At 42.1% G+C, this 18,627-nt stretch overlaps 2 protein-coding genes across 5 annotated transcripts; one reads left to right on the top strand and one right to left on the bottom strand.

Moving 5' to 3' along the window:
* Positions 1 to 169: 169 nt before the first annotated feature.
* Positions 170 to 16,254, top strand: LOC116432251 (uncharacterized). 3 transcript variants are annotated; one of them, XR_004236092.2, is made up of 6 exons: positions 170 to 287; positions 863 to 1,068; positions 2,719 to 3,049; positions 7,549 to 8,480; positions 8,934 to 10,827; positions 11,939 to 16,254. XR_004236092.2 is itself a non-coding variant. In XM_031988841.2 (6 exons), the coding sequence occupies exons 5-6, from the start codon at positions 7,553 to 7,555 to the stop codon at positions 9,476 to 9,478; spliced, it is 1,473 nt and encodes a 490-aa protein (XP_031844701.2). In that variant the 5' UTR covers positions 170 to 287; positions 863 to 1,068; positions 2,317 to 2,363; positions 2,719 to 3,049; positions 7,549 to 7,552; the 3' UTR covers positions 9,479 to 10,988. The 3 variants fall into 3 exon arrangements, 2 of the variants coding, with proteins under 2 accessions (XP_031844701.2, XP_031844700.2); XM_031988841.2 differs by lacking the exon at positions 11,939 to 16,254 and adding an exon at positions 2,317 to 2,363 and having other exon boundaries at positions 8,934 to 10,988; XM_031988840.2 differs by lacking the exon at positions 11,939 to 16,254 and having other exon boundaries at positions 8,934 to 10,988.
* Positions 14,498 to 18,558, bottom strand: LOC116434246 (haloacid dehalogenase-like hydrolase domain-containing 5). 2 transcript variants are annotated; one of them, XR_012998101.1, is made up of 4 exons: positions 18,260 to 18,558; positions 16,760 to 17,577; positions 14,666 to 16,682; positions 14,498 to 14,584 (listed from the first exon to the last, which is right to left on the bottom strand). XR_012998101.1 is itself a non-coding variant. In XM_076365158.1 (3 exons), the coding sequence occupies exons 1-3, from the start codon at positions 18,314 to 18,316 to the stop codon at positions 16,370 to 16,372; spliced, it is 1,188 nt and encodes a 395-aa protein (XP_076221273.1). In that variant the 5' UTR covers positions 18,317 to 18,558; the 3' UTR covers positions 14,498 to 16,369. The 2 variants fall into 2 exon arrangements, 1 of the variants encoding a protein (XP_076221273.1); XM_076365158.1 differs by having other exon boundaries at positions 14,498 to 16,682.
* Between the last annotated feature and the right edge of the window lie 69 nt (positions 18,559 to 18,627).

Below are 18,627 nucleotides of genomic sequence, written 5' to 3' on the forward strand. Positions count from 1 at the left end.
GTATCTTAATTACGGTAGTTACACTGTTATTTGGAATACTGGAAGTCTAACAAACAACGAAACTCATTCTTGATTTCTTCTTTTGCAGATATGGGGATACAGGTGCTTTAATGCTTTCTGCTACGGAATCAAAACCCTCATGTACTTGAAACTATTTTTTTAATGGTTGCTTCACTATTTTTCTTATCTTATATATCCAACAAAATTCGGTTTGTTCGATACATCAGAAAAATTTGTCCAAGTTTCTGGAAAAAAATAATGTCAGCCGAATTCGACAGTGTTCGACAGTAAGTTAAAGTATCAATGAAAATTTTATACTCGCGGCTATATAAGTTTATAGGAATTATACTAAACTTATATAGAATTTTGAACTGAAGAAGTTTAGTATAAGTTTAGGAAAAATTAGTTGTAATGCTGATTGCAGACACTCGTTGCAGTTATTCCTATTTTTAGTCGTTGGAATGATGTTATACAACGATGCTTTTTTAATAGTAAAGTTTGTCAGTAACGTATTATTAACAGTATGGTAACTAAAGAAGTTTAGTATAAGTTTAGGAAAAGTTAGTTCTAATGCTGATTGCAGACACTTGTTGCAGTTATTCCTATTTTTAGTCGTCGGAATGATGTTTAGGCAACGATGTTTTCTTAATAGTAAAGTTTGTCAGTAATGTATTATTAACAGTATGTTAACTATACACTAGGCGTTTCAAATGTTTGCATTGATACATGTGCTTGTGCTCCTTTACGTCCACCAGTTCAAACTGTCCAGACGCGGTTGCGAGTCAAGCGTTTGCTTTCAGCGTTTATCTGATGCCACAAATAAAACAGACCGGTTTATACAACACGATTATCATAATTCTAGATCGTGCAGTAACTCTGTATGTTCTCCGATGGTAATCATCCGGCGAGAAAAAGAACCGCGTCTAACGTGTCTCTTCGATCGGAAACCTTTCTTTCCTGTTCCTTTTTGCGGACACGGCACTCGATGACGATCTGTTATTTATCGTTTCCTCTCGTGCGATAAAACGCATTTTCGTCACATCGTTAATGTACTTCATTAGATACCAGGTGAGTGCATAATTGTCCATTCCTAATTTCTTTTACAATTACTGAAAGGGTACAGCTGCTTTGAAAAATGATTAAAGACGCCAATTCAGCGATACCCAATCTGAAATGTAGGCTACTTGAAATTCTAATGAACGCTTGCAGTTTCTATAAAGAAATTTGATGAAGCCATTAAGTACTTAGTAGTTCCAACGTTAAATTGATTTCTTATCTTCGCTTTGATAACGATGATTTAACTCTGCTTCTCTTCTCGTTCGTCTCAAGTCGAGTCTGTAGGATCTGCAAACGAAACCACCGATTTTTCCAAGCAAAAAGTTCAATGTAGAATAGGAGGTAAGTGGAGTAAGCTATATAATATCATCAGTTCAGAGGACTCACTCGACAATGTCATCGCTGGGAGGGACAGATCGAAAGCCAGCGGAAACAAAATGCTTAAAATACCGTTCGATTCACTCTTGTTTCTCGGACAGAAATCTTCCGATGACCACCATATCGCGGTTACGTCGGGACCGTCGATACCTTCTAGCCTGACCCACATACGCCGTTAATTATCACGCTTTTTCGAAGATCGTTAATATCGTCATTTTTATCACGCCGTAAAGTTGCTTGAAGATGAAACGCAGCAGGTTGTTTCTGGTAATTGACCTGGAAATTGTAATTGGGGTTGAGTTAAAGTATGCGTACGAAATGTAACAGAAAAGGAGTGTTATATTAAAATTTAAAATTATCATAATAATATTCACACGACGTAGAATGGAGGCGATACTTCAACGAGAAAGGAGAAACGTCGGACGAAAATTCACGCGTAGATGCGTGATGATGCAACGGCTTGATGCTCGGATGACGTCGCGCCGTGGGTGGGCCGAGGAAATGGCAATCGGCCGAAGGAAAACATCCCATGGGAGACGAGTCATTCATTTCCTCGTAACCGACGTGAGAAGGGCAGGAAGAAGCGTGCTTCTCGCTAGACCCGTCATTATTCCAATCCCACGGTTTGCAGTTCTTTGGAACTCGACTTGTTCACGGACGAACGACCGCGGAAAAAGTGATTCACGCGACGGAATCGCCGAGGAACGGTCAATCTATGCTTTCTCCGACACTTCGGCGATCGAATGCTCTGCCACCGATTCAGGCTTCATCGTTAACCGTCCGAGTGCCACGGGTCTTCGCAAAAACCCGCTGGAAAAGTGGCAAACGACGCGGTTGCGCTTCTTTCGTTTCAGAAACGGAACGACGCTTTTCTGTTTTTAGATGGGAACATTGTACATAGCGCGTTCCGTTGCTCCATTTCTAAACGGGTAATAAAAGAAATATATAATTAACGCGTCGAATGCAGCACGATTTTACTAAATGACGAAAAACGTGTTGGTAGCACATTGAATGTCATGGGGGTCACCGGTGACCCCCAAGCGAATCGAATTACTGTAATTCACTCAATTAAACGATGATTATTCGCAAACACTTTTATATTATAAATAATGCTACCCATTGCGGTGACATTCAGTTTGATGAACGTGAAATGATAATAATCCAATTCAGTCAAATGATTTAATATTTGTTTTTCCATTTTGTGTATTTTGCTCTATGAAATCGTGCGGCGTTCAACGTGTTAGTGACTGTAAAATATTTCTTTGACAATCAGGTCTCACGCAGGTTTCAAGATCGACGTGCAAGGGTTGAAAAGGTTTTGAAAATGTCCCCGCGAATTCCTCGGGGTGATCGAAGGATCGGAATCAGTCACCGGAGCGATTTCGAGCAGGTAACGATCGCGCGGAACCGGCTCCGCGATCCAGGGGAAGGTAGGGAGCACTCGAAGCGAATGCCTTTCTCATCATCCGTGGATCTTCAGTATTCCTGGTTCCAGTCGGACCGATGGACGGTCCTCTCTTCCGTGTCGTTCATCGTTGATTCGTGCACGTTAAATCGCGATTAAATCGCGTGCTGGACATCGGTGCTCGATCCACTTCAGGGAAGACACCTGGAAGTGAGTAAACTAGACCAGTTCTCCAATCTTTGAAACCATAAATGCGTTCGTTGACAGTAGGCTCATGGAACATGATAATTTGAGGCACGTTGAATTTCATAAACATTGATTGGTGAATGATAATTCATAATAGCATGGTTGCAAATATAAATTCTCCAATTTCTAAAGTCATAAACGCGTTCGTTGACACTAGGTTCAAGGAACATGTTAATTTGACGCACGTTGAATTTTATAAATATTAATTAGCGAATGGTAATTGATAATGACGTGGTTATAGATATAAATTGGTAAATTATTTTACGAACGAGTCAATAATTATACTAGTTCTCCAATTTCTAAAGCCATAAATGCGTTCGTTGACACTAAGTTCAAGGAACATGTTAATTTGACTCACGTTGAATTTTATAAACGTTAATTAGCGAATGGTAATCGATGACGACATGGCTATAGATATAAACTAGTAAATTATTTGACAAAAGTGTCAATAGTTAGACTAGTTCTCTAATCTTTAACACCATAAATACGTTCGTTGATACTAGACACATGGAACATGTTAATTTGATTCACGTTGAATTTTATAAACGTTAATTAGCGAATGGTAATCGATAGCGACACGGTTATAAACATAAATGATAACACGCATGCACAATGCAAATGCACCACCGTGTCTCCTAGTTGCCTACTTTTGAATCCTAAATTTCTAAATGCACTTAACATCGTGTTTTCCATGGCCAACAGGATAAACTGTATAATAGACGCCAGTAAACCTGGTATCGAAGCGCCGCGATCTAATCAGATTAACGCCGTGCATCTAAGAGCTCGCTCTCCCGTAATGATTAGAGTAACTCGCGTTTATTATTGTTCCGAGTTTTATTGCACGCTAATCGTGTTGCCGATAAACTGCCGTCGATGTTCCGGAGACCGGCGCGCGCTGGCCCGGTTCTAGAAAATTCAACCGAGTCGAGTAGGAAGCGGCAATTAAATCTCCATTCCGTCTCGGTGTCGCTATTTTTTCTTTTTTCTTCCTCGGGATTTATGCATTCGTTACACGCCGCCACGGTGTTGTTGTTTGGTAATTGCCGCTCCTGTTTCCTTCCTTCTTTCTTTCCTCGGCTGTTCCGATGAACGATCATCCGGCCGCGCCGAACCCATCGCCGGAACGCGAGGCATTTGAATGGCTATCTAGCCGGGATCTCGCAGAGAGATTTCGATTCGAAAATCGCGAACGGTGTCGCAACGTACCGGTGACTGGCGGAAACCGAAACGTTTTTCGAATTTCGGCCGATCGTTGAATTGGTAATGGATTAACGGGTTTTAGAAAGTCTCCTCTTCGATGGGCCACATCCGCCGGGCGGCTCTTTGTCAACGGTTTTACGCGAATCGGTGAAATGCTCGTATCTGGAACGTGAAAGACTGTTGAAGTTCGTTGTACGATGATAATGAAGGATGATTAACAACGCAGATGGAGAAGCGGACCTCGAACAACTTTTAAACTGATTTCACGCTAGACTTATGGACGTTCACTGTACGGTTTGCTCTATCAAAATTGATACTCATTTGGATCCTCGAAATTAACACTAGAACTACATTCCAGATTTCTCGCGATTGTTAAAAAAATAACAGATGCTTCTCTGGGAGCTATTAAACAAATTGATTTGGCAATATGCAGATTGAGTCATGAATCAATTCTCAATAGATGCAAGCAAGTTTCTATAGAGAAGTTTCATAAAGTATTTCGGTAGTTCTAATGTTAGATTTAAAAGTAGACATCAAAATCGGTGCGAACACTGTTTATAAAATTCGATATGAATCAGATTTCCTCGTTCCATGAATCCAGCGTTGTATCCAAAGCTTGGATAGCTTTGAACATCTATTAAACGAAATATTTGAATTGCCGAAAAGAACACGTGGTTCTTGAATTTTCTTTTGGATTCGCGTCATGTATGTCTGAAATGTCGCGAGAATGAGGGGCCATCGTTTAAGCGATCTAAAGATCCCACAATTACGCGGGAGCAATTTGCAACGCTTTAAATCGATTGAAATCCATTTTGAAATTGATCTAAGTCGACCTCTGCGAAAGTCGTGGGCGGTTCCGCGTGTTTCTCCATGAATTTGCATACCAACGAGAAACCGACAAGAATGTTTCTATTCACGGTGGCCCTGAACTCGCGCTCGATGAGTATCGCGCACGTGGGCCGAGTTTTAAACAGATCCACTCTCTCCGGACGACTTTTTCCAGCCTTTTAATGGCTCCGATACTTTTCTCCTCGACGTTTCGTCGAATTACGTGCTTCCAAAGAATTCCGAAGGACTTTCGACTGGAAATGCGCGTGGTTCTTTGGTCTATTCGAGAAAGAGCCAATGAATCGAGCTGCTATTACCGCTAATGATCAGAACATTTTCTCCTCTTCACTTACTTTCTTACATCGAACGCGCATTGTGATTTCCAACGAGTTTCCAAACGTAGGTACGTGTAATCGGCTTACTATATTATTTAACAGAACTAGCTAGCAGTAAAATCGACTTCTAATTAGTTTATATTCTAATTTGGCTATAACTGAATCGATATATTCAATAATTCCTTAGATATCCAATCATTTCCAAAGAAGTGGATCATTTTGACTCAACTAATTAGTTTCAATAATTCCTTAGATATCCAATCATTTCCACAGAAATGGATCATTTTGACTCAACTAATCATTTTATGTTCCAACTTGGCTGTAACTGAATCAATATATTCAATAATTCCTTAGATATCCAATCATTTCCAAAGAAACGGATCATTTTAACTCAACTAATTAGTTTATATTCCAACTTGGCTGTAACTAAATCAATATATTCAATAATTCCTCATATATCCAATCATTTCCAAAGAAATGGATCATTTTGACTTTCAATACTCGTAACTCTATAATCTACAATATTAATTATACTCGTTATCAGAAAACAAAGGAAACCCAAAAATTCCCGTAGCCAATTGATAAGAACACGAGTCGTGTAAAGCGGTTCAATGCACTTCTCCTAGCGCATCGTTCCATAATTCCGCGCATCGCTTTACCCGCGACGAGAAACGCAAATGGCAGAATGATTTATTTATAATCTTCTGCGAAAGATGCACAGCAGCGTGGCCGGTATCCGCAACAATGGAATATTCTTACGGTCCTCTCCCGTCGCGTATCCGGGAGGAAACGACCCGAATGCACCGGCGCGGCGACCAGCGCCTTTTTCTATTGGGGGACCATTGATGGAGTTTCCGTGTTAGTGTAACTGCGTTCACCTTGACCGAAGAAAGTGTTACGCGGCTCTTCGAGCGACGCCTCTCGATTCATGGGTACACTGACCGGCGCACACCGCGTTTACGACCAGATATTCAAAGGCCTTTTGCATACCGTGCATTGGATTCGAAGTAGTTCGTATTTTCTTTTTTCCTAGGCTGCTAGTAATTTACCGTCCTTCCAAGCAGGTGCAATAATTATTCAGGGATAGATGAGGCAGGAGAATTTATCAGCAGAATGTAGATAAATTGTAGATGAATTATAGATGAAACATATCCAGGTGTGTCCTCGCTGTCTATCGAAATAAAAAGTATCAAAGTATGTGTGTCAAGAATTAACACTAGAACTACCGAGCATTTAATACGATTAATATGCAATTAATCAAGTTATCTACTGTATTTCTCGTTTCATCATCTCGTAAGCTATTTTTGAAACAGATTTTAATTGATCAACTCGACCTTAGCACTAGAACTATCGCGGATTCAAAACGATTGATATGCAATTCCTATAAAAATTGTAACAATAGATTATTTCCAGTTTCTTCAGACATTCATTATAGTACTCTAGTGAAACTATTTATTTTCATTTCGAATATTCATTGCTTCGAAGATATCAACAATTGCTAAACAAAACAATCGAAACCAGTCATATCGTACGGTAGTTCTAGTGTTAAACACCAAGTATTACATATCGAAAGCTACCTTAGCTTTCTCCAGTAATCTCAGACCTCGTGATCCAAACCTAAAAGAGCGTCCCTAGGACAATTTCGATTCAGTGTCCGATTACCCGCGTCGCATCATTCAAGAACCCTCAACCTCCTGGCACACTGACTTCCCTTCCGAAGTCCCTCTTCAAGAACCGCCGGCCAATGTCGTCCGGCGATGCTAATGAGTCGGTAAACTTAGCTCTGGCCACGCTCCTGCATAGCCACGCTTCCGTTCCCCACCCAGTCGACGGCCGATGTAAGTGGAACGATGCAAGAAATGCGTCGAGGCGTAGCTCTGGCCGCTCGAGAGTCGTTCTAATTATGAGAATCATCCGCGAAATAGCAATTAACGCAGCCAGCGTCCACTCAGTTCCACGTGAAACTCGGCCCCGAGTTCTCCCGATGCTGCGCGCGTAGGCAAATATTAGCTCGCCGGACTTTCTACGGCTCGTTCAACCCAATTCCGCGTGTAAACAAAAACCTCGGAGGTGTGACCGTGCCTGTACCGTTGCTTCCAGAGCCATGAGGCCCGCGACGGCGTTGCTGCTCCTCGCGGTGGGGTTGTCGAACGGTCAATTGAACTTCGAGGGTAACCCGCTGACGGAGAACACCGAGTACACCGCCGAGGAGTCGCGTTTTTCCCAGAGAACCGCAAGGCAGCAAGAAACCGCGTCGAACCTGACGACGATCGTTCCGGAGCTCCGCTCGCAGAAGCTGTACCCGATCCTCGATGCGAAGAACGCGTCGACGAACCTGGAAGCAAAAACCTCTATCACCGACTATTCGAGCGGTCAGACCGACCTAGAGTACCCGTGGCAGCCGCAGACCATCACCGATCAGCCGGAGGTGGTTCAAACGTCTCGCCAACTGTCCTCCAGCGCGTACAATCACGGAAGCGACACTGCCAGCCCGGTGCAGGCGGCCTTGAACACGTTCCTGAACTCCAAGACTCCGGAGGAGTCTCGCCTGTCCTTGGACAGCTACCTGCAGAACGCGGTGGCTCCTCAGAGCGGCCTCTCCCAGGAGGAACCCGGCCAGCAAACGGTGCCGCCGGCGAGTCAGCAGCAATTAGCGCGGCAGACGTTGCCGATGGCTTCCCAGGTTAATCAGCAACCCGCCGGGCTGTCTTCTCCGGTTAATCAACACCTGACGGCGCAACTTATGCAACAACGCCAGTCGCTGTACGGGTTTCCCGTTAGCCAGAGGCAGCAGTTCAACGACGCGGTGTACAATGGCCTGCCTGCGAACTCGCAGGATCCTCGTTCACCTGTCGCGGTTGGCACACCTCTGCCGCAACCGGCTCTGCAGATGCCTTATCCGCAGATACAGCCGCGGAACGATATCTTCTATCCGCCCGGCTGGCATCAACGCGTGAGAAGAATACACGGCAGGCCTTTCCCCTACGTCCAGTCCAGGGGAGGACCCGGGTTCTACAATGGGCCGGCTCCAGGTGAGGTTCCTACCTGTCGCGTCGAGAGCGTCTTCTGCAGCCGGTAGGAAGCTGCGTGTTTCGTAAGCGGGTTCAATGAATCGCGCTAACGAACGTGAGAGGCTGAGAAGCATTATACAATGATGATATCACGCGATCTCCGCGGATCTAGTTGCAGCGTGATTTGTTAATCCTGGAACTCTTGAGAGATTCGCGCCTCGGAATGTCTTTCACAGGTGATTAGGGTTTCCGTAGCAGTAATTATCGGCAGTTTCTGTAAGATCACCTCTCGTTTATTACCCTGTAGAGACACCGAAAGTGAAATGCCGATAGTCGACTTGTCAACTTTCTCGTTTAATAGTTACCTTGGAAGCCGTAAACGAAGCTCTGTTCCTCAGAATAGTACTTAACTCCTGAGTTAGGATTCTCAGGATCGATAACCAGTTCACTAATAGTTGATCGTTGCCACCCCAGGTCCGTTCAAGCCGAAGGTCCCTCCAGTGGAGGTGATCTACACGAAGCCACCAGGCTACAGCCACGGTCCGCCAGCTTTGAGCAACCCTCCGGTGCCCTACGAGGACGCCAGCGCGTTCTTCCCCGAGGCTGATCATCCCCCGAACACCAAGGACGTCTACTACTCTCAGCTGTACGCCCAGTCGTACGACCCCTACTATTACAACTACATAGCGAAGACCGGTAAGATCAAGCCGCACCTTTACGGGAAGTTGGGTAAGTACGAGAACGAAGGCGGGGGCATCTGGAACGAGCTGTACCGGGGGTTCAAGCAGCACGGCTTGAAGAACATCATGACTCCGACGTTCCTGCTGGGGATGACGCTGCCGGTGGTGACGCTGATGCTCACCGCGCTCGTCCAGAAGAGGTCCTTCTCGTCCAGATCGGACTCGAGGGAGTTCTCCAGGGAGGAGACCATCCAGGAGTACCTGGAGCAGCTGCAGAGGGCCGTCGAGTGCTACGAGAAGAGGAGGAAAAAGAGGGACGCCAGCTACGACGGATGCTGAAACACTCGATGTTAATTTATCGTGCGACGGATGACTCTCCTCGGGGTCGTGAACCATTAGAGTGCGCGAGAGACACACCTGGCGAGCTCGGCGAGTTCCGGCGGTATCGGGTGTTGTACATATTGCGTGTAACGATAACGTCGCGTCCGTGGGATCCCGCGATTAGTGCCTTTTCATTCGGACGGATATCATGCAGTGGCTTGTCGCGTGTGACAAATGAATCGTTGTACACGCGGTAAACACACACCGGCCGCGAGCCGTCGTCCATGGGAGAAGGCGACAGTGAAATGTTTCTACGTGCGGAGCCAACGTTCGCGGGTCAATTATCTATGACCCTGTTCACGTCCACGTGCCGACGGGTGAACAGTCCTTACACCGCGAGCTTCAATTCACGGCGGCACTGATGCGACACGCTTTCCTTCGTGGTACTCTTACTTTTTACTATACACCGCCCTCCGGCGAAGAACCGTTGGATGCAGAGGGTGCTTGAGTTAACCCTTTGCACTCGGATGTCTTACTAGAAATGTTTAATATTTCTTTATGAGGCGAAGATATTTGAGACTAATTCGAAGGGAAATCGCCGGTACATTGAACAAAGCTATTTCAATGTTTCACGTATCGAGGCATTGTACGAAGTTTAACATTAAGTATCACATTCTATAGTTTTACTGTGTCAAATCAAGTGACTGAGTCACCTCTCGAGTGTAAAGGGTTAACAGAAATAGGTAATTCGGTCTTTGTCAATTCCTTGAACGCACTTTGCCAGTAGTGCAAATGATGTAGAAACAGTGAACTAAAAAATGAAATGCACACGAGATGCGTGAGATGCACGTTCCTTCGTCTCTTCCTCCTTTCCGCTGGTAATGTAGCATGGATAACGGTCTTAATTTCAAGCAATGTTTTGATTGCGCAAACACACGGGAAAACGATGATCAGCCGGGGACTAGCGGTGTTCGACCTAGATCCGCGCGTTTTGTATGTACCGACGAGCCCTGAATTCCAAATTAGAAATGACATCCGCGATTCGCTGCAACGCGGCCCGTGCATCATGACACAGAAATGGATAACCGGTTTAGGCTTACGTAGCGTCAGTGATTTCAGTCGTTGGGCCTGATTAATAACACCGCAACCTGTTTGAGAAACTGGCGCCGTTCCCATTATCGACATTTCGGGGCGATCCACATACCGTAATTTCACCTGTTGTCATTTTTCTAACGTAAATGGTACATCTAGTAACACGCTGCTGCGAACTGGATGCGATTATACTTGTTCTCTTATTTAATGGAAAGTAGCGAAGATTCCTGAGGATTAAACAACTTAACGCGTTGAGTGCCACTGTACCATTCCTGGTAAGTACCAAATTTTGTGAGAAAATATTTGGAGCTAGATAGTGTTACAAAGCAGTGAAAATATAAAGATAAATATATGAAAGCTACCAGAAATTCGAATGCTACTTAATATTTCATTTTGAAAGAATTGAAATATTAAGTTGCATTCTTATTTCCAATTCTTTCAAAATGAAATAGTAAGTTGTATTCTTAATTCTAATTCTTTCAAAATGGAATATTAAGTTGTATTCTTAATTCTAATTCTTTCAAAATGAAATAGTAAGTTGTATTCTTAATTCTAATTCTTTCAAAATGGAATATTAAGTTGTATTCTTAATTCTAATTCTTTCAAAATGAAATAGTAAGTTCTATTCTTAATTCTAATTCTTTCAAAATGGAATATTAAGTTGTATTCTTAATTCTAATTCTTTCAAAATGAAATATTAAGTAGCATTCGAATTTTGAAAGAATTGGAATTAAGAATACAACTTAATATTTCATTTTGAAAGAATTAGAATTAAGAATATAACTTAATATTCCATTTTGAAAGAATTAGAATTAAGAATGCAACTTAATATTTCATTTTGAAAGAATTGGAATTAAGAATACAACTTAATATTTCATTTTGAAAGAATTGGAATTAAGAATGCAACTTAATATTTCATTTTGAAAGAATTAGCACACTTCAACAGCGAAGCATAAGTGAAATTCCCGATGGCACAGAACGCGTTAAATAAAAACAGCCCGTCAACAGGCGGCGCGTTGGAAAATCCGTTGAAACGTCTAATTAAAATCGAACTGCGATCTGGGACACGCGTCTCCTGCGCTTCAAATTATCCTTGCCCGGTGACGTAACGTTCAAAAACACGATGTTGATTAGCGCCGCGGCGATAAGGTCAATTACGATAACCTGGCCATTAATGAGCCCATCGTGCGGCAAGCGTGACGGTTCACGTGCGACCAAGCCGGCCGTTTTAGGCTCGGCCGAGTAACCGCCGCCGGAAAAATCCGAAATCTCGGCCGAGATTTCTTGCCGGCCGGAAACGATGCTCGGCCGATCGTGTACGGGATCGGCCTACTTTATTTTATATTCGTCAGCTGTAAATCAATCGATCGTTACTCCTATTTTTAGATCCCCTTATGACCGAGAAAAATATGGCAGTGTTTCTTGGCGCAGGAACCGGTCTCCGCGAGGGACGACTTGCACTTCGGGCCACACCAGAAGTCCGCGAGATTCTCCTTTCACCCGTGCCTGGAAATTTCGTTTCTCATTAGACTCGATTCGACCTTTCATAGTCCTCCGATCTATTCGGTCGAAGATATCAATTAAAAATCGTATCGATCTTGGACTCTCTACGATGCACAACGGTGTCGGGCAGTAGAATTGAAAGAGTTTACTTGACAAATTTACTAATACCTTCTACGTGGAAGATGAGACTCAATGGAAATGAAGATTTGCTAATTAACACGTTGAATACACGATTTCATAGAGCAAAATATTAAATCATTCGATTGAATTGCATTATTATTGCATGTTCATCTAGCTGAATGACACATTAGGCAACATTATTTATAATACATAAGATTCTCCTTTCACCCGTCCCTGGAATTTTGGTTCTCATTAGACTCGATTCGACCTTTCATAGCCCTCCGATCTATTCGGTCGAAGATATCAATTAAAAATCGTATCGATCTTTCTTGAAGTCTCTACGATGCACAACGGACAGTAGAATTGAAAAGAGTTTACTTGACAAATTTAATAATACCTTCTACGTGGAAGATAAGACTCAATGGAAATGAAGATTAGCTAATTAACGCGTTGAATGCACGACTTCATAGAGCAAAATATTAAATCATTCGATTGAATTGCATTATCATTGTATGTTCATTTAGCTGAATGGCAGCATTATTTATAATATACAAATCTTTTCAAATAATCATAGTTTAACTGAGTGAACTATAGTAATCACGGTTGAGGGTCACCGGTGACCCACGGCATTCGACGTGTCAAGAATTAATAGAATTATTACGCGAGTATAGGATAATATAACATCTTGATGACGCCACCGAGTTTCTACTAAACAGTGTTTTATACGTAAAACCCTGTTTCTAAAGAAGCTGCACGTGGGAAGAATACGTATTCCCAGTGAAACCGTGCGACCCGTCCCAGATCGAGGGCCGAACAAGTGAAACTACAACGGGGAATATGAAACAGATGATCGTCAATGAGGGGATTTAAAAGAAAGACGCCGACGAATCAATCTTTTGATCCCAATCAGAACTGGAAACTTGCCGGGAGCGGCGAGGTGACATTCAAGCGTCCCCCATGAATTGAATTAAGCAACAAGTACCTTTTGAATCGGCGAGGAACGATTAAGCGAAACGGAAAGAATCCACGGACTGAATGGAAATATAAATTCATTCCTGACAGGCACACCGGCCAGCTGATTATAATTGAATTATCCGATCGAACGATTGACGGCTTGATTCGCGGGGTCATGGGACCCAGACGCTGCGCGCGGTCCGCCCTAACAAGGAGCGGTTATTAGTTTCAACTCAGCCTCTTGCGGGTCATTAAAACGTCTAAGGTAACGTCTGCTCTGCTCGCGTTTCTCTTCGTTCGCCGATTCATCGGCACCGAGAGCTTCGGGATAGGGGATGACGCCGAAGAACACGTACAGGAGGGTTGCGGCGGGATTCTCTCTGAAACGTTCACGCACGGTTAAATGGAACAACGGCGGTCGTTAGCGAAAAATATATCGTGTATTTCGTTGCTTCTAGTTTCTACAAATACAACTTGCTGCGACAGGCAGAGGGGGCCGAGAAATCAAGCGCAACGCGTGTTCTTGGCTGGCGCCTTTTGCTACCACTCCTCGCTTCGTCGTTGAAAAGAAATTGAGTTATAGAAAGATTCAACGCTTGCACAGTTTTCGAGGCTTTCGGAACGTTCACGATCGTTCAGCCTCGATAGAACTATTTTCAACGTTCGAATATTTGAAGAAACTAAATACCTAGCGAGACTTTGTCTTTACAATATGAACCGCAAATCGGTCAACTCCACTCTTTCAAGTTTCATCGTCAAACTATGTAACTGACTTTAGCTTAGGAAATCAGATAAATTTCTTTGATAGAAGCTGCAATGATAAAGATCGCTTGAAGTATATACTATCTTATGGATTTTAAGTATACTTTCATTTAAAGAGAAATGTTCAAAATCAATGTATATTGTTGCAAGTTTCACTACTTTTCATTCTGCGGTGTTGGCTGATCAGCGGCTCATACAGCGGAATAAGAAACGATCGTCTCGTTTGCAAGACGAGCAAAATTCTTGTCCACCTATGCTGGTTTCCTCTTCGTCATTGAATTTTGCCCATCCGTGACCACGCGTGCTGCGAATGATACGCGCGCCGTTCAACTAGACTAGACTATGTATACAGATTCGCTTTGGAACGCTGATACAACGGTTCCGAGTCTTTCGTACGCGTCTTCTCCGCTGATATGTGCGTGCCGTTGAACTGAAATTGATTAGAGTTCGGTAACATCTTTCGGCAACGATGATATTTCCAACGATCGCTCACGGGAAGCGTTCAGAGGATGTAGAAAGAGACAAAGCGAAGGAAATACCTTGGCGCGGCCTGTGGTTTTCATAGAGGACACAGGCGGAGGAGTGGAGGATCAAATGAACGAGCGGTACAGTTTACTAAAATAGATTCTAATTTGCTCCATAAAAGTCACAGGTACTCTACGGACAAGACTCCTACAAAATAATTTCTTGTACCTAAAAAAACAATATATAATACATATAATGTATGTGTGTGTCTGTGTGTATGTGTGTACAATATTACGTATTGCTTTCAACCTCGCAACACTTCTACACGTGTATAAGTAACTGCATGTAATTGCCCTTCGTTATTCACGACGTTACTAGTTTCACAGAGCCGCTCCCCTTTACAATGCTGCTGCAGCAACCCTGTTTCTTGAAGAACGATCTCTCTCTCTCTTACAGTTGACCCTATTTCAAGTTCCTGAAAACTGTGTCGTCGTTGCTATCCAACTCATTCTATACGTCAAAGTACAGACTTTAATACTTCTGTAATATTGCCAACTAATTAATGAACTACATATGGTAGCTCAAATAATATAGAACTTATAATAATAAAGAAGTAGCTAGAATGGTTGGAAAGTATCTGAACGAATACCGAAGGACTCAGTTCAGAGTCATGAACCTCGAATAGCGTCAACTGTAGCCTCTTCCTTTCTCTTTAGTTCTTGTTAAAACTAAAACGAGTCATGGACTAGCTCTGTAAGCGGTCGTCAATTTGATTCTATTTGTGGTGGTCAGTCTTCGTCTCGGCGGACATTTGGATAAGTTTTGTGTGCATCTGCGGATATTGCCAGCCAGGTCGCGCGGCTGGATCAAGCGTCGCCTATGTGCGTATTCAATTTTGGTTACGGTTTTGTTTGATGCGCAACCGGCGGAATAATTGCCTCGCTACTTTCTCGGCGATGATGAACCCCTTCCGTTCGGCTCGTTGTAGATTCATTCGATGCCGGTGTTCCGTTTGCGAGCACAAAGAAAGCTTCTGCGGCTGACCGTTTGCGGTTCCACACCTTCCACGTCGACAGGTGTTCCGTGATCGCTGGCAGCAGTGGAAATTGTCTTCTGGGACTAGATGAGGTTTAATATACAAAGCTGTATTCGGCAACGAACGCTAAAAACAATGGATCGTAATCGCGTGTACATAGTTAGATACCGATGGAATCTGAAAAGGTCGAATCCACGGGGTGATACCAATTTAGTCAATGGTATTGGGTTACTTTATACTATAAATATTTGTTTTTTTTTTTTGGTACTAATTATTCAGTTCCCATCAGCAGTTTCGTTGACCGAACGATAGAAACGTTGTTTCGTAGAGTTCGCATTATTATCAAGTGCTCAATTAAATGCACTCGAGCATCATTTCAGTAATACATTTCTAATTATTGACAGGGATTGGTACTTAGCGTGACCATCATCGTCAAGGCGTGATAAAATTATAAGTCGATACAGAGATGTTCTAAATAGGAAAGTTGGTAAAGTTGTTAAATATATAATGATTCATCTATAATATGATAAAAGTTAAACTAAAAATTGCCTATATACATACAGTTACCATATTTGTATATCCTTCTACGTACAATACTCGTAATGTAAATTATCGAAACAAATATACATACAAATCTGAGTACATCTAAATAAATTGAAAGACTATTCTTTAGTTTTATCTGGTGTCCTACTCATACTCGATTACAGTGATAATTCTTTTCTTCAATAACAGGCAGACAGAAGTGTCAAGAATGATTTAAGAAAGAATAATAATATATATATATATATCATGCCTATCTGTCGCTGCCTTTCTTTCCCCTATCAATTTCACTATATGGCTTCAGAACACTGCAAAACAAAAATTTATATAATACTTACATTAGCAAAGTTAATCTACATTGTTATCTGTTTCTTTGTTTCTTAATCGATATTAGGATGTGAACACTCCAAGGCTAAGTATATCCTATGTACATCGTTTCAGTCATATTTCTCTTCTTTAAACGCAAGATTGATCGCTTCGCCAACGTCTTTCACTACGAATGCGGGTTTACATAGACTGTCGTCGACTGGCAGAAAATCTCTGGGACAGTGTTCCGCTATAAACTTCGAATCCCGTTGATGGACTCCGGTTTCAACTAAAATACTGATACAAGCTTCTGCGCTAGGTGGTTCTACGTCCCTACCAAGTAGTTTCTGTAGTTTCTGAGGCGCCAACACGTTTTCCGCTCTACAGCGGGACAAGTACTTATCGTATAAGTTTGCACCGAAAATATCGGTGTTAATGTTATCTCTGAAAAAGAAAATACGGAATATGCATTATCCATTCGATCTTTCAATTTCGTATCTCACAGGTGAAAGATTATTTACCCGATAGCGTATATTGTATCAACATTACGATTTATTCCAATACTTTTGGCATGCTCGCTGAGTATATGATTCGCATGATAATACGTAACTTCGCCAGGCTTTCCGACTAGAGCAGAATATATCATGTCTTTTCCTGTAATTTTCTTATACAGTGATTCCAAACATAACATAAAGGCGCCATGACCGTATCTCGGAATTGGTGCTTCAGATACCCATAACAAATCCATATTACATGCCAAAACTGGAATGTGAGGATAAGGAAGTTCGCTGGGTAAGCCAGCTGGCATTCCATTTGTCATTAAAAGGTCTACCATCAATTGCAACGGAGTTTCCCAAGAGATTGGTTCACTGAACAATACAATACCCTCAATGCTAGGGAAATTTGGATCCACTGGACCACACAATGGATTTCTCTTTGCCATGTTTACATAATCTAAGGATGGAAAATTTTTTACTAATTCTTGAATAGTTATTGCATTATGAAAGCCCAGTTCCTGAGCTATCTCTTTAATCGGGCCTTGGCCAGATATTAAAACCCGTTTATTATGATACTGTTGGAATAATCTTAAAGGTGAATGAGCCATGACCACTTGGGACTCCTTTACTTCGAATCCTATCCATTTAGAAAGATCTGCTGCTCTCTGGCTACGTAGAGCGTTTCCACTGTTGGTGACAAAGACAGTTGGTACACGAAACTTTCCATCTTTCCCTTGGAGTCGCTTAAAGGCCTCTGGTACGGGTGGCAACACATTTTTACCACGTATTATAACACCATCAATGTCAAATAATAAACCAAATTTTGGCTGTGTGCTTAAATGCTGCAAATAAAAACGAAAACTGACATAGACACATTGTTTAAAAAATATTTTTTCAAATGCATTTTTGTATTTTTGTATTTTTTTTTTTCAAAATATATGTGCTATATAGTGCATGTATATGTTAAAATTATGATTGACAATTTTTGGTGTTGTATGAGTACCTCATATTTTTGGAGCAAGACATTTGCACTGTCTGACAGACCTTGAAGCAGGATATAAAAATATACTTGACTCGAAAGCTATGCAGTATATTTTTATACCAGCTCATAATGTAATGTGACATAAACTTTTCATCATTTGCCTCTTACTATTGTACAATGAGAATCAACTGTACTCTACTCTGAATGAATTAAAAGCGAAATTTCATTCATAACTCTTACCTATAGAACATCGGCAATTAATTCGAATTGTTAGTTTATACATTTAGAACAGGCTTACAATGAAAACGAACAAAAAACTCCTAAGACTTATATTAAGCATGGAAAAGTGTTCTAAAGATGCTGTATACGAACATTATTGCTCTTGATTGTCGTTCTCTTTTTGACGTATTCATACTGATTCCTTGAAAATAGGTCAACAACAGATTCGAGTCATAAACAAAAGAAGGCATGCATGACGGATCCACCTTAAAGTGCAGAAGCCAGAATCGAACATAACAATGATGACACGAAATATGACTCACTCTAACACTCGTGAACCTTGCGATGTCTGGTCGTAGCAATATCTTCATAATTGCCATTTTGGCGATCACAAGACGTGAACAACGATCCCGTAACAATGCCTTAATGCTACAGACTACGTTCAAAGGCTACAACTCACAGATTGATTATGCATAATGCAATGTTTTGAGGTTATAGTGACCTACAGAGATCGTACAGTAACATATGATTGTATTTTTCCCACGTGCCGTAAGAGGACACAGCGTACAGTAAACGATACGACTGACATCGCTTTGTCACATGTACGATACGTGACGTGCGTTTTAGAATGAAACGATAGGGGGCGGGAGACAGGTAAAAATGATCAAAGAACAAAAGGCAAAGTTCTTTA

This window comes from Nomia melanderi, chromosome 2 (assembly GCF_051020985.1).
Source record: "Nomia melanderi isolate GNS246 chromosome 2, iyNomMela1, whole genome shotgun sequence".
Classification (NCBI taxonomy): domain Eukaryota; kingdom Metazoa; phylum Arthropoda; class Insecta; order Hymenoptera; family Halictidae; genus Nomia; species Nomia melanderi.

Coding starts and splice junctions, on each gene's coding strand:
- LOC116432251 (XM_031988841.2), top strand. CDS start 7,553: ATGAGGCCCGCGACGGCGTTGCTGCTCCTCGCGGTGGGGTTGTCGAAC. Junction 8,481..8,933: donor CTACAATGGGCCGGCTCCAG/GTGAGGTTCCTA, acceptor TTGCCACCCCAG/GTCCGTTCAAGCCGAAGGTC.
- LOC116434246 (XM_076365158.1), bottom strand. CDS start 18,316: ATGGCAATTATGAAGATATTGCTACGACCAGACATCGCAAGGTTCACG. Junction 17,578..18,259: donor CAAGGTTCACGAGTGTTAGA/GTGAGTCATATT, acceptor TTTTATTTGCAG/CATTTAAGCACACAGCCAAA. Junction 16,683..16,759: donor GATACAATATACGCTATCGG/GTAAATAATCTT, acceptor TTTCTTTTTCAG/AGATAACATTAACACCGATA.